We start from the raw sequence: 16,332 nt of genomic DNA, 5'->3' as shown, positions 1-16,332 counted from the left end.
TTCTGAAGGGAAATCACATGGGTCTCTCTTGCTGTGCCTTGGTTCCAGCTCCTGTGGCACTGGCTGCCTGTTTCTTTGGGTGCCTAAACATTCTTCACATTGCCCATGACTCTCATTGTCCTTGGGAGAGCATGCCTCTCCCAGCCAGCTGACAAGCTTTCTTCACGGAAAACAGAACATTCATCCTCCCTCCAAGGAGTCTGTCTCTCTCAACTGACCCTCAAGCAGTCCCTTTCTGACTGACTCTTGGAGATCTAACAAAATTCACATCTCGTTTCAGGTCTTGCTAAAGTGGAACTGAGATGTGTTCATGCCCAGAATGGCGATCTTTTCTGATGGCCGTCTAAGCATTTCTTATATGTATCTTCAGCAACAAGTAAATTACATTGATAAATTAGCAATTTAGGGGCCAGAGAGCATGCCAAAAGATTCATTAAAAGAGACCAGAATATCTTAAAATAAATTGCTTTGCTTAGATGATTGATATTTAACTTTATAGGCTTCACCATTCTGTATAAGAGAAAAAATGGAGGTACTCTCCCAGGTCCCTCAAAGCGAATTTGGTGTTTACCACCTGGCTTGTATTTAAATCAGAAATCTAAAATTTAGCCTCCAAATGAAGGGACTCTCTCTTGATGCAGTAATACAAAGGCATATAAAAAGTGCTATTTATTTAGATACATTCGGAGGAAAAGACTATTACTCCATTAAATAAATATAAATATCTTATGAAATCGAGTGCAAAGATCACAGTTTTTAAAGTACAAAACCTGGATTCATATTATAGAGGTTTCCTTAGGCCACTTTCCCTTTCTCTTCTATGCCAGGGGAGAAAAAGACTCAAGTATGAAGCTTCCACACTAATGCCACAGTGTTAGCTGATAAGCATTCTACATTCTCAACAGTGTTTGATGTACTAAGTAACTTCTAGCAGTTTTGAATAGGACATGAATGAAAGGTTCTATTCTTCTGTGAGTGCAGTGAAAAACTCAACATACCACACAAAAATTGGACGAGCTGCTTGCAGACTTCTTTTGCATGTTACTTGGAAGATACTTTACAGACTATGATGTGCATTTATGTTGCTGACCAAATAGAAAGTGAGTGGTGGTGAAAGGGTTTCCCGCAGAGAACTGACTAGCCTAGTAAATGCTACTGAAGTAGATAACGGCATAAATAGCATCAAAATGTGGAGCCTTAGAAGGTTACCGAACCCTGGCCACTTAACTTCAACCACAACATCAACCAGCTGCTCAGTGGACAATTTTGTAATGAGGTGTTAGTGATTTAACAAGTTGGCCAACAGTAGTTGGAATTTGGCATAAAAAATTTCATCTCTGTTGGGTTTTACTGTTGCTCACTGGACTTTTTCTTGGCGGAATGGACAAAGTTCCTGCCATTGGCATTCAGGAACCCAAGGAGAATGCAGTAATCACTTTTCTGTGGTATTTTCCACATTCTTTTTTGGTGGTTTGTGTATGATTCTATAAAGCTTTGCAGAAAACACTACTAGGATGACTTGTCTACCTTTTTAGAGTCTCTCCAAACTGTTGTCCTGGATTTTTTTCAACAATATTTTAAATTTATTGGAGAATGCATTATACCTTTAGACTATGTGAAAATTAATCTTATGTAATCAAAAAAATTTAGTCAGATTATAAGAATGGGGTATGTACTCTGTGAAATAATACCTAGCTTGATAGAATGGGAACAGCAGTGTGGGATTGCACAGAGCGTGTTTGGGAGACGTAAGCACAAACACCACCTGAGTAGCTTTGGACAATCACTTACCTTCTCAGTATTTGTTTTCTCTCCAAGCGCTAACACCCTGTAATGGGCATCTTGGTGCTTTAGACATTTCTTAAGTGTAAGTGGGTATATCTTCAAAATATACCACTTACTTGTGGGACTAGTATACATTCACAACTCACTAAATAACTAAAAGAAATGGAAGTGAAACAAGCTTACATATGCATGGAAACACAAATTTACTTGAAATCTTTTTTTTTTTTTTCTCCTCTAGTCATCTCTTTTATGGCTACCTATTTACTTGACCAAGAACATAGAAGTCACTGGCATTCAAATACCATCTATTAAGTGTTTGTAACTTGCAGAACATTGAGTTAAATACAGAATATTTTTCAAAAGTGGATGTCAAGGGTAGGCCGGGAGATGCTCTCTGATCTCCTGTGGCTTATGGTTCATCAGAGAAGATGGAAAATTAGACAGGCATTCAAAATAATATGTAGTGAGGGCTATGACATAATCCCACAGTTGCCTTGCAATTCTAGATTCTAAATAAGCCCTGTTTCTACATATCCTTGAGCATGTGTGATCCAGATGGATTATAGGAACATCTACTCTAATGTAATTTTTCAGTTTTCCTCTAAATATTCACCAGAAGTGACCATTCTGACTACATGCAGCTTTAATTTACCTGGGGGTCCAGTCTCTGTGTGAAAAGGCAGTTAAAATAAACTCACATATAATTGGGAGGAAAAAAGTGAAGTGCTAGTATAATTGCCATGGAAAAGTAGAAATGCAAAAATCACTCATTATTTGCACTTCATTTGTTCTGTCCCTTAGGACATCTACTTGGCCTCTCCCATGACGATTCCAAATTCTGTGAAGAAAATTTCGGTTCCACAGAAGATAAGCGCTTAATGTCTTCCATCCTAACCAGCATTGATGCATCCAAGCCCTGGTCCAAATGCACCTCAGCCACCATCACAGAATTCCTGGATGATGGCCATGGTATGTATAGTTACATAGGCTCAGAAACAAAACTTGGAATTATTGCAAGTTGTACTTCATTATATCCTCGTGATGTTCACCTTACCCTCTAAGACAGTGGTTGCTTAGAAAGTGTCAGAAAAAGGAACAAGGGGACTGTCTGTTGGTGTGTAATGCCAACGTCCTTCGGTGGCATTATAGCTATGGTATTTTTGCTTTTGAATTGCAAAGTTCAAAGAGAAGCAATGTGGGAGACCACACAGAATGCCTAGCCAGTGCCCTGAAAGCCTGGTTTTTACTCCCTCTTTCACCACTAGCTTACTGTGAGAACACTGGCAGATAATCTTGTTTCCCTGCTATTAATATGACTCTCAGAATTATTTGTTACATTCTTATTATAGGGGTGTGGTTAAAATGTAGGTGACAGTTCTGTCAGATTCTCTTTATGGTGACATAAAACCAAGAATGGAAACTCTTTAGATTTGCATTCACTAAAAATTTGGTTTCATCCTGGCAGCCTGTTTTCCTGAAAGTAGAGTGAAAACTGCAGAACAGGAATAGAAAAATCAATCTGAATGGTGAGAAAACAGTTTAAGAACTTCAAAAGAAAATCCTTGGCTTTATCCCCTAAGTACAGTTCAAGAGCACAGCACATTTTATTAAGTTCTGTAAATCTAGGATTAGTGCTGTAAATTATATAAAAATACTAAGGAAGTCACAGTTTTAGAAATAATAAATTCTGACCCTTAAGTAATCTTTGAAACAAGCTGTTGCTAATTTCCTAGCATTCCTTGTTACCTTAAAATGTTAGAAACACAGGAGAAGAGATGAGGTAAAGCTGGAAGAGATCTTCAGAGGCCACAGAGTTCAAGTTTCTCATATTACAGAAGTGGACATCTTCTCATTCCTTTTTTTTTTTTCTCTCTCTCTCTCTTAAAACATGTCTCTTTCTAAAACTGGTGGTTGAAGTGAATGTGACAGAAATTCTTGATCATGATAATTGTTCACAAATTTATCTCATGATGTATGGTTCAAAGTTAGATAAACAGAATCTGTAATAACTGTTTTTCCTTGTTCCACAAAGTTTATGGCTTGAAATTTTTGTAATTTGTTAGTGAGTTGGCCATCTTGAGCTTTGGCTACATGATTAAACAACAATTAATAAATTCAGTTCTTTTCAGACAAAACGAAATTCCACTACACAGTTCTTTGCTATCTTGTAGCCAAAATGTTCATAACCTCATTTTTGTTATGTTAATGGTGAACTGGTAATGCTTTAGTTACTCTCAGCTACTTACATTTCCTATTCCTGAAAACAATCCACACCCATCTTGCTTTAAAATTTCCCTTAATACAAAATAAATGTTCTTTGTTAGTTGAAAGCATGGCCTAATATCTTGACGATTCAGAAAGAATATCAAGAATCAATGTATTAGGTATTTCCTAGACTAATAATAAAGTGGTAATTTTCTGTTTAGTTAGCCCAGTTTAAAATGCTGATTAAATGCTGATAGAGTCCTGGAGTGAAAGCTTACCTAATTATCTTCCTACCTACATTGATCAAGTCCATATCTAATAACGTTCCTCTTGGGTGGAATCTTAGTTTCCACTCTTTCCACTCTTAATATTACTTTTACTGTTTTTTTTCAAGTTTCCTAAAAATGGAATAACATTAATATTTCATTTCAAAATCACACATTACTCATTCCAAAAGGTTGAGCTAAACTTTGAATCACTAAATGAACAGATTTAGTTGCTAAGGCAGCAAATACTTATGGCTAAAATGGGACCAACTTTTTTTTTCCCTGTGTAAGTATTAGGTCAGCTAATTACAATGCTGTGCAGAATTTTGTTCCTATTGCCATATTTCTGGAATGATTCATTTATTTCATGTTTGTGGAATTCATGATTTTACTTTCCATGCAGTAAAGATGCTCCCAGTATTGTTTTCATTTTTTAAACATTAATTCTGTATTTAAAAGAATCTACACTCAGATTTTTTAAAATTTTACAACAAATTTTAAACATCTTTCTGTGTCTTCTCCAAAGGATCTCATGGTAGATAACAACCAAAACCATACTTTTGCTAGAAATAGATCTTATTCATTTGCACTGAGGAAATCACATCTGAATTCCCCATTTATATGTTAAATAAATAACTAAATTCAGTTACCAACATTTGTTGGACAGGAACTTGTCATAATATATTCATTCATTCATTCATTTCATCACGCCTAGGCTCTCTGACTTTTGAATGTGTTGATTAAGCAGTCTTGTGTTTTAACTGCCCCATCCCACCAAAAACTTCAATGTTATCAGTAGCCTAAAGTGAGTAAAGTAATTTCAGAATGATGAGAATCTAAGAAAAGCACTGTAGCTGTGACACAGTGGCAAAGTTCAATTATATTCATTTCAAAACAGATGCAGAACTGAAGCTACAATACTCTCTGTCCAATACTCTCTGACTCTCTGTCATTTACGCTTGAATTTAAATAATTTAATAACGTTTAGATTGCAACCAAAAACTGACTTAAGTCAGTTAAAGCCAAAGTATGACAATAGGAACTAATCAACAGGATTTTCAGATGGTGGCAGTTCTGACATTTCAACTCCAGAGCTTAGGAGAGAACCAAGGGGACAGTCAAAGCCCAAGACGATGGAAAAACAAACAAAAAAGCAAACAAACATACATCTTTGTTAGAAGACTAAGCTAATATCATATCATCAAACCTTTTCAATTTACTCGTAGGAAGCTACTCACATTTGCAAGCAGAGCCCATTCATTCATATGTAGTAGAAATAGTTCTACTATATTTCTGTTCTAATTTTCTAGGCCAATAACTATTTAGAGCAAAAAAAATAAAATAGTCATTTGGGTGCATAGGGCATGCAAGACAGGTAAGCTGAGAGAAAGAAGTAAAATCATTTGACAATAAGAGAGAAACCAGAAGAGCTGTAAAATGTAGCCCTGAAACAGTAAAAGCACAGTGGTCTGGCACCATGTTCCAGAAGGTCAGAAACCCTCTTACCCCATTATTGTATCCTGCTGAAATCCCTCAAGATTTCATCAGGATACAATAATTGATACTCAGAAAAGAAGTGATTTTCTGTTATTTAGGAAGGTTAAATTAGGACGCTCATATAAAAGGCAGCAAAGCTATTGATTTTTTAGGTAGATAGTCTCACAAAATTGATACAATTTTTAGGTGGTGTCTAAAGACTACTTTACCTAGAGAACCCATTTATGTAATAGCTTATCTGTCTTGTTCCCACCTCCAGCAATGCTGGAGAAATGATGTCTTAGAGTACAATTAAATTTGAATCATTTCATTTGTTTTTAAAATTATTAGCCATAAGTAGCCAGACGTGTAGCACTCTACCACTGCCAAATTCAAATTTCCTAATATTGAGTGTTTCCCGATTTAGTTCCAAAAAGAAATATGCAGCAATTAGGTTATGGTTGAAAAGTCAGTGTGCATACTCTAAAATAACTGGGCCTGCAGATTTGTGATTCAGAAAGGAAGAAGCCATGTCTTATGGAGACTACCTCCTCCAACCCAGCCTGGCCAAGATACTTGTAGACTTCCTGCAGTGTTTATACAAGTTAGCTCTAGGCAAGCTGGCTAGGAATATGATCCTCAAAAATAAAGGTAAGCACTGGCAGAGAAACTGTTCAGCAAAAACAGGTTATTAAATTTCTTTTCTCAAATGCTTAATAACCATGAAGCCAAAAACAATAGCCCTGTCTGCTGGATCCCTCAGTTCACAGTGCCAGGTGATAAGAAGGACCACTGCCTAAGCAGACACAGCTCAAGAACACCCAAGACACAGGTTGCTAAGGAAAATCTATAGACAGCTTTGAAAAATTCATATTTAAAGAGCTAAGTTTACAGCCACTTACTGAACACAGAACCTTGGAGAGACAATGGTATTAGAAAACCAATTCTCTGAATCCTTTGTTAAGTGTAGACAGTGAAGCTAGTAATAAGATCTTAACATTCAGTTTTTAAGGCCCTACTCATAAAATTCGAGGCCCATGATGGTAGTCTCTTTATTTTCACAATAAATATGTTCTTTAACATGGTCTGTGAGCAAAACATGTACTTTAAGTCCACAGTGACCCATATGTTTAAAAAGCTATGCTTCAACACAGAGAATTTTTAATCGAATTTCCTTGGCATGATATCTGCTAAACAGTGTACCACAAACAGATCCCTTGAATTACTTTGGTCAGCAACCACTGTCTGTGCCTTTGTCATTGCCCAAGTTAGTTTATTCGTCACTGAACCCATAATGCATCAGTGACTCTTTTAAACATGCAAATAAAGACCTCAGAAAAGAGTTGCAAGACCAGGGAGATAATGATAAAAGTAGAAACTTTGCAATGTTGTGAGCTTTCTTTGAATGAGTTTCATTAAGAATATTAAGATTTTTCCTAGGCCAAGGATATTTGGACCAGTTCTTTTTCTTTTTTTTTTTTTTTTTTTTTTTTTTTTTTTTTTGCCATGCCATGCAGCTTGCGGGATCTTAGTTCCCTGACCAGGGATCGAACCCGGCCCCCGGCAGTGGAATCGCAGAATCCTAACCACTGGACCACCAGGGGATTCCCTGTTTGGGCCAGTTCTTATTTTCAATGTGTGTGTATTAAAAAGGAAGAGAAGACAGAAATAACTACAGTGCTAGAAATGGGGCGGGGAGGGGGAATGAGAAGAATAAAGAACAACCAACCTTCATCTGATAAGTTTCATTAATCATTAATATGAAAGACAAACAGTGCTAGAAGTCAGATATAAAAAACCAAAGATTTTTCTGCTCCATTTCCTGGAGGCATGGCATACCTTCCATCACCCCAAGTGTACTTTGTGACCATGGAGAGACTACCACTTTCTTTCCTTTACTTGTCTATCTCACATCACTGGCTCTTACTTTTAAAATTTGCTACTTTACTTATAACCTAACAGTTAACTTAGCATTTAACTTAACATGGATGGTGAAACCAAACATGTGATGTGCACACATTTCCATTGTCTTTCTTCATCTATATATGCAGAATGTTAAAACAAAAGGAAGGAAGGAAGGAAAGGAGGGAGGGAGAGAAAAAGGAGGAGAGAAAAGGAAAAATAACTCGGCAATTTTGTGGAACAGAATAAACAGACAAAATGTCAGCAGCAAAGCCCAGCTAGGATTTCAGGCTAAGATAAATTTTAAAATATGTGAAGATATGGTTGAGAATAAAAGTAAAACAGATTAGGAAAAGTCAACAATAGATTGGACACTTTTAGAGGTCAGTATAAAAGATACTAAAAGACTGATCAATTTCCTCTCTCACCCCTCCCCCAAATTGTACATATTTTTTAGATGAAAAGTGTATATCTGATCCGCTATTACTCACATCTTAAATATTTCATATCGTGAGATTCGAAATCAGGCTTTATATTGATTTTTTATGGTTTTTATGGTTGTCCCTTGGCACAAGTCTGCCCTTTGGTAGCACCTATTTTATTGCCAAAGGACATAATTCAACATATAGATGAAATGGATAGACTGTAGATTTCACTGTTAACAGAAACTAATGCAGCAACAAATCCTAACTTTGAGAACATTAAAGTAATAAATGAATAGCAAAGCTGAATAAATCATTTTATTTTAAGCAAGAAAAGTTCATCTCCAAATGACCTCTAAGGGAAAACCATAGAGCTAAGATATCTCTTTTTTTTTAATAGCCAAGTAAATATGTTATACATTTTTAAAACTTATACTTTGGTATTGAGCTTCACAAAAAGAGGCCACATCTTGGAGCCTCCTTTGTCATAAGCTGATTCCAAATTGCATTGTACGTTTCTTTTCACACATCATATATCATCAGGGAGGTAGAGAAGATATCAGTGACTGCATATCCATGGAGAGGTGCTGAGTTATTTCAGCTTGGAAGAAACGAGGTCGACCCATGCCACATGCACCCACACATGTTAAAGACTTCCCAGCTAATATTTAGTTACCCAGTCTTACAGTCTGTGCTTTTCAGTAAAAAAAAAAAAAAAAAAAAAAAAAGTTTCTTCAAACAGCACTTTTGGAGAACTGGAAAGCATTCTTGCTGCTTCAGAGATCTGTTGACAGTCTTCTACCATCAGCAATCTGCTAAGCATTCCCCGGTTTACACAGGCTCTTTTTTATGTAGCAAGGAAGATAATGCTTTTCCCGGAGTTCCAAAGGGCCTCATCTCACTTTATCTTCTAAACAAAGCTTAGTGAGGTTTTACTATCATTCCTTCCTATTGACTTGCTGTTGATGTTTTTCTTTTAACTTAATGTTTTTCTCCCCAAGTTCTCTTTGGCTGGATACTGATTTTTAATGCTTTTTCTGGCTTGCCTTAAGAAGCTTTACCTCTTCAAACGTTCTGGCTCAGAAGTTAAGTAGGAACTTTGCTCTTTATTCATTTTCATATAATGCCTCCAACACAGATTAACAAATTTCAAGGTATTCGCTTTGAAGAAACTTGAGTGTAGTTGTAAAAACATTTGCAGTATACTTAAAATGTGCTGGATATTCCATTTCTCAGTGGAAAGTAGGATTTAAACATGGTTTTCTTTTGTTGAATAAAAAGAATGACTTGAATACATCTGAAATGTTGTTAAATATGTTGGGGATAGTAACAATATGATTGTTTTATATTTTTCTGGTCCCCCCTTATAGCTCTGTGAGCTAATTTTACCCTTCCAGTGTCACAGGGAGGAGAGAAACATTTCACAGATCTTAAAAATAAATTAGGGAGCGGTTAACTAATTTGGCCAAGAACACTCAGCCATTTAGTGTTTTGCCAGAATTAAACTTTAGACCAACTGTTTCTACCATTAGCTACCATTTAAAGGATGCCTACACATGCCTGCCCTTTAGCAATAAAATAAGCAATCTATCCACATGCTCAGCAGAGGCAGGGTGGACCTCTGAGCATAAAACCCTAACAGCTATGGGACCTTGGGTAACTGATCCATCTTTATATTCCTCAGTTTCCTTATCTGCAAAATAAAACAATGAAAGAATCTGCTTCAGAGAGTTCTCGTAAAGATTGAATAAGCTAATACATTAAAAGAACTGATAAGTGTTAAGTGTGTAACAAATATTAATTATTTTTAGTATTGTTAATAATCAGTGTGTAAATCTTAAAATCAAGTAAACAGAAAAATACCAGAACTGATGGGCAATATGTAAGCTCCTGTATGAAGAGAGGAATTGAAGGAGCTAACTCACTGGGAAGGGATTTCTTAGGGAAACTTTTTGGGGAAGGTGAGGCACAGTTCATCTTCTGAATTTGCACGGTCTATGTCAGCTTCTACTGATGAAGCCCCCCACCCCCCAATCCCTTTATAATCCCCACATCACTATGTACAGAGAGCACCAACTGGTTTGTGACAAACACACTCCAAAGACCCAACAAGTACCAACTGCGTTCAATAACTGATACAAAGGGGAGAAAAAGGATGCAAAGAGTAAAAACATGGGCCTAGTCCCAAGTTATCAAAGATGTTTTCTTTTCTTCTCCCACTGCTCCAGATATGTGATGCTTGAAAACTCTTTTTTTTAAATTCTTTCAGTCTAAGAGAAAGACTTTATTTCCTTCAGTTTATTGGGAGACATTTAGGGGCAGATCTGGGTCATTTTTCTGTATTCCTAATATCTAGTATGTTTGCTAGAACATTGTAGGTGCTAAGCAGATGCTGATTGAGTGAGTGCAGGAATGAATGAGGCATCCACTTGTTTATTACTTATGGAATTAATGGAAAGGTGACATGGTTGGGGGATGGGTGCATGAAGAAGAAGCAAGAATGGACTAGTTGGAAGTGGAGAAAGGGATATAGAAAGGGTGCAAGGACAAACTCTGTTTCTCAAAGTTGTAAACACCTATTTATTATTGTTGTTGTTGTTGTTGTTTGCGGTACACGGGCCTCTCACTGTTGTGGCTTCTCCCGTTGAGGAGCACAGGCTCCGGACACGCAGGCTCAGCAGCCATGGCTCACGGGCCCAGCCACTCCACGGCATGTGGGATCTTCCCGGACCGGGACACGAACCCGTGTCCCCTGCATTAGCAGGCGGACTCTCAACCACTACACCACCAGGGAAGCCCTGTTGTTGTCATTGTTATTATACCCACTATCTTATTTCCTCTGGGTCCATCCCAGTTTCTGTTAGTCCCTCAGCACAATGACTATTTTCACAGCTAATTATTATGAAATAATTTTATTTAATCAAACCACTGCACATCATTATGTATACCCCAGAGCACATCATCCATGGGAAATCCTAGTGGGTGCTGGTGAGCTCACAGAGGCACGCAGCCTTGTCCACAGGAAGTCCCCTCCCCAGGGCATCACACTACAGATCTGTAGACGCATCGTGTTTCAGCACCAGCTGGAGTCTTGCATTTTCAGATCCATAATTTTCAAGGTTTGAAACAGAAACATAGAACAGTGGTCAATCTTGGTTATTCTTTTAGGTAACTGTTTGCTAGACCTGCCACGCAAGCAGATCCTGGGCCCCGAGGAACTCCCGGGACAGACCTACGATGCCAGCCAGCAGTGCAACCTGACCTTCGGGCCCGAGTACTCGGTGTGTCCCGGGATGGATGTGTGTGCCCGCCTCTGGTGCGCCGTGGTGCGCCAGGGCCAGATGGTGTGTCTGACCAAGAAGCTGCCAGCCGTGGAAGGGACACCATGTGGAAAAGGGAGGATCTGCCTGCAGGGCAAGTGTGTGGACAAGACCAAGAAAAAATATTATTCAGTAAGTGATTTTCTTGTCATGCAGGACCTGGAGACCCAAGGTCTGATGTACCTTCCTGTGACACCTGCAGAGACTGGCCACAGAAGGCTCTATTTCCTAGTTAAAATATTTTTCCTTGAGGCATCTATTTACAGCTCCCTCCTTTACCTGCAAGAGCCATCCCCAGCTGTCAATTACTGGAGAAAATGCAGATCTCAGGTTATATCCTGTAACAAATAAGTAGAGAGCCCAGATTCTGTCTAATTGAGACCTCACATAGGGCCCCAAATTACCTCTTGGGAGTTTACTTTCAAACTGCTCATAAAGTTATTGGAATACATTTATTTAAATTCGGTAAGGAAATAGCAGCAAAGCTGACACCTTGTCCTCATGCATACTTGGTGAACTCCAAAATGGTCATGCTTTCCCCCTCGTGGCAAGTTAATCTAACTTCAAGAACTAAAGTAGCCACACCTGCTCCAGGGAGACACCTCCTGCCTCCCTATGCACCTAGTCCAGCTTCAGGTCAGCAACTGCCACCTTCACTGTCAAAGTCTCCAGAAGAGTGTTGCCATAGGCATGTTGCCTGTGCCTTTCAAGACTAACACACAAGCAAGCATCCTCAGATACCTTGACACAGATACCTTGACACATAAAACCAGAGGAAACTCTTCAGGAATTCCCTCAGCAAAGGCATTTCTAGTATCTTCCTTTTGGAGTCTCTCAGCTTCCTGCTGCCTGCCGTGTTTCCATAGCAATAAACCGGGGATGTCATAACAGGACTCTTCATTCCCTGTGATGTGGGTGCATGTGATTGAGCGCTCTTCAGTATCTGTCCCATTTCCTTTCTACGGGGGTAATGAAGCCAAGCCCAGGTCAGATACATTTATGCATGTGGCAGAGGGTCTGTCACAGGTGGGACGTGTGATGTCAACAAAGGGACTGCAGAACTTCAGTGCTAAAGAGTGAGAAAAGATGTAAGCATAATCAACCTGGAATCATACAAAGTCTTTAGCATCACACAGTTCTTTAAAGATGCAAGATCAGGGTGGACACAAAGTGAACCATGGTTCGGTGGTTATTAACAGAAATGCACAGTAGTATCAGAAGATATAAAGAAGCCACGAGCAACACTTGTAGTGTGATCAGTACTTAGGGTGAAGTGTTCAGACCCTCTAGTGTTGGGGGGTGGGGGACAGAAAAGGTGGATTGCCAAGATTTGGAATCACATTGTAATTCCAGAGTGTTCAATACCTGTGACCATGTTAAATTCAGTGAAAATGTACCTGTGATGAAGTTTCCACCGAGTGACTGAATGCAAGTGATTTCCAAATGTACATTTTGAATGTTTTCCTCCCTTTTCAGTTAAAATATCTTCTCTTTTCTGTTTTAGACATCGAGCCATGGCAGCTGGGGATCCTGGGGGTCCTGGGGCCAGTGTTCTCGCTCATGTGGAGGAGGAGTCCAGTTTGCCTATCGCCACTGCAATAACCCCGCACCCAGAAACAATGGCCGTTACTGCACAGGGAAGAGGGCCATCTACCGCTCCTGCAATGTCCTACCCTGCCCGGCCAATGGTACGCTGCTCCCAAGTGTCAGCAACCATCATATGTTGGGTGTCATTTGTATTCTAGCAGTAATAAATAGTGGAGGCTGGAGAATTAGCCTATCAATCTTGTACTGCACAGTTCCACCAGTATGCAAATCAATAACAAATATATGAGTGATTTTTAAATTATTATTATAACCAACCGAGTGTTCAGGGAGTAGGAAGAAAATAATTGTTGTTTTGAACTCTGTGTTGAAGATAAAAATCCTTCAACACTGGTGTGGAGAGACTCTGGAAAAAAAAGTTAACATCTATCATCTCCTTAAATGTACTTAAATGAACGAGAATATATCTAAGTTTCAGAACAGAGAGAGTAATAATGTGACATGTTTGATTTTTAGGTAAATCTTTTCGTCATGAGCAGTGTGAGGCCAAAAATGGATATCAGTCTGATGCAAAAGGAGTCAAAACATTTGTGGAATGGGTTCCCAAATATGCAGGCGTCCTGCCAGGAGATGTGTGCAAACTGACCTGCAGAGCTAAGGGCACCGGCTACTATGTAGTGTTTTCTCCAAAGGTAACTGCATGCAGACGGTCCAGAAACAGTAGGCATCCTTGGGGGAAATTATTTGGTAGAATGGAGCCTGCACATACCAAATGTAAACAGTCATTATTTGGGGGCGGGGGGGTGGCTAGGTTTTGGAAGGTTTCATTTTCACCTCTGTAATTTCTATATTTGCAAACTTGCTACAATGAATCAAAAGGATTTTGTAAACAGAACAAGTAAATGTTTTAAAAGCTATTTTTGAAAAAGTGTAACTCTCTGTCAAGAAGGTGAATTGCAAACTTAACTTCAAAATAGTATTCCCTAGGTACATTTGTAAAGGGGACTATAAAACAAGAAAATTTTCTATTTTTCTGTCATCTTTTACTGAAGAATTCCTTTGGCGATTCATGAAGATAGATTCAAGATCATCATCCCTGACCTAGACTTTAAAATGTCTTGTACCTTTAAAATGTATCAATGTCCTTCTAGTTATACACATTTATAATATATGCATATGAAATTATCCCTTGTTTTCCACAGAAGAGCATTTTCTAACTTACTGAAGTTTCATTTCTCACAAGCAACATTATGTGGCAGTTTAAAACAGTTTATCTAATTTGCAAATAGGTGCTATATTTAAAACCATCTCTGTAACTGGTCTTCAGATATTTATGACATATTATTGAAAAATAAGTTAATGTCCAATTTATGTAACATTTAAAATGTTTTATCTTTTTATTGAAAAATAATACATTTTCATTTAAAAATATTATAGAGAAATAAAAGCAAAAATATTACCTGGAAATATAATCATTTAGAGAACTGTTAACCTGTTGAAGAATACCCTACCTCACTTTATACACATATACACCCTCATATACTCACACACTTATATGAAAGAGTTTTGTATATACACAAATACAAAATATGTATGTTTACACATATGACTATATGTGTTACTTATACATACTTATATGCACAAACCACTGAGTCCATATACATAGTATTTTGTAACTAGCTTATTAAATATATGCCAATTATTTTCTTTAAAAATATTCAGTCTCTTCCAGTAAGTACTTTTCTCTGACCTTCCCAGACTTCTTTTTTACACAAATTTGTCTCTACTTCAGTGTCTCACAGTTCAACACAATAGGGAATGCTTTCCAACCGTTACAAGGTTGTGACTGTCCAGTGTAGATTTTCAATTTTGTTACGGTAATAACAATTATGCACAAGACAGAAATAGAGTCACAGATATAGAAACCAAAGTTATGGTTATAGAAAACAAACTACCAAGCGGGGAGAGAGGAAGGGATAAATTGGGATTGGGATTGACACATACACACTACTATATATAAAACAGGTAACTAACAAGAACTTATAGTAGAGCACAGGGAACTGTACTTAATATTCTGTAATGACATATATAGGAAAATAATCTAAAAAAGAGTGGATATAATGCATATGTATAACTGATTCACTTAACTGCACAGCAGAAACTAGCACAACATTGTAAATCAACTATAAAAATTAATTAACAAAAAACAATTGTGCAAACAAAAAGGTTGTCTGCATTCGTGAGCCTGCTCGTATTCTGCTCTCCACACAAGTGACAGACAGTCTCACACACTAAGTGAAAGATTGTTACTAGCAATAAAAAGGCAAGACTATACCATGGGAACGTATTACGCACACAGAAATAGAGACTAGGACCTCGGGTCTCCTAACACATTCGGAATTAAGCTCAAGAGATAAAGAAGAGAGAAAGGGCATAACCCTAATCTATCCCAGTTCTTCTTCTTTCTGCCAATATGTCAAGAATTTTTCAGTTGGATACTCCTGGAGACTATGGGTTTTGTTTTTTGTTTTTTTTGTTTGTTTGTTTGTTTTGATTGGTTGTTTAGTTTCCAAAGTACTATCTATTCCAATCAAACTTAAAACTCCCAAATTAGAACTTGCAATTTTATCAAAGAACCCACCTTCACAGGTCCAACTATTTCCCACTGCTAAAGAGTTTCTCATTCTTCAGGTGACTGATGGAACGGAATGCAGGCCATACAGCAATTCCGTCTGCGTCCGGGGAAAGTGTGTGAGGACGGGCTGTGACGGCATCATTGGCTCGAAGCTGCAGTATGACAAGTGTGGAGTGTGTGGAGGAGACAACTCCAGCTGCACAAAGGTGATTGGAACCTTCAATAAAAAAAGGTAACCTGAGAGAACGATTGTCCTTATCTGATCTGAACGAAGCTTTAGACTCTTGCAAAATTGATAAAGGAGATCTCGTGTTACATCATAAGCTATCTGTGGGAGGACATCTAGCCAGGACCTAATTACACATTATGAATATGAGGAGTGAAGGGAAGGAGAGGACATGAAATGAGCTCTACATGCCGACTGGAAACCCATGTCACCTCTGCAAGAAGATTAACTGCAATAGCCGTGGGTTCAGGTTTTGCAGAGTGTGAAAAAGGCAAAGAAAAGGTCTGTGACATTCCACTTTAGCCATATCTTGCAGATCTGTTATTTCTGAAACACCATTTAGGAAGGGATGGCTGGTTTCCAACTTAACTACTGTTCGTTTTTGTTTTTGTTTTTGTTTTTGTTTTTTTTACAAATACATTCTAATTAGGCTGTAGTTTTCTTGAGAAAACATTTCTCAATGCAAAATGTAAGTTATCTGCAGTAGTGTAGATGGCAAGCCTGTTTTTGAGACAATTATCCTGGTTTATATCTACTCTGTAATGAATAA

General features: G+C 38.0%; 1 protein-coding gene across 2 annotated transcripts in view; it reads left to right on the top strand.

The window, feature by feature from the left end:
- Positions 1-16,332, top strand: part of ADAMTS5 (ADAM metallopeptidase with thrombospondin type 1 motif 5) — a 46,206-nt gene that overhangs the window by 23,858 nt on the left and 6,016 nt on the right. For both annotated transcript variants that reach the window (XM_082624809.1, XM_082624808.1), the window contains exons 4-8: positions 2,587-2,754; positions 11,225-11,508; positions 12,881-13,064; positions 13,438-13,613; positions 15,613-15,788. In XM_082624809.1, coding sequence (XP_082480935.1) covers positions 2,587-2,754; positions 11,225-11,508; positions 12,881-13,064; positions 13,438-13,613; positions 15,613-15,788 — 988 coding nt within the window. The remainder of the gene's footprint in view (positions 1-2,586; positions 2,755-11,224; positions 11,509-12,880; positions 13,065-13,437; positions 13,614-15,612; positions 15,789-16,332) is intronic.

This window comes from Mesoplodon mirus (assembly GCF_964341445.2).
Source record: "Mesoplodon mirus genome assembly, chromosome: 6".
Classification (NCBI taxonomy): domain Eukaryota; kingdom Metazoa; phylum Chordata; class Mammalia; order Artiodactyla; family Ziphiidae; genus Mesoplodon; species Mesoplodon mirus.
This window is presented reverse-complemented; position numbering and strand designations above follow the sequence as displayed.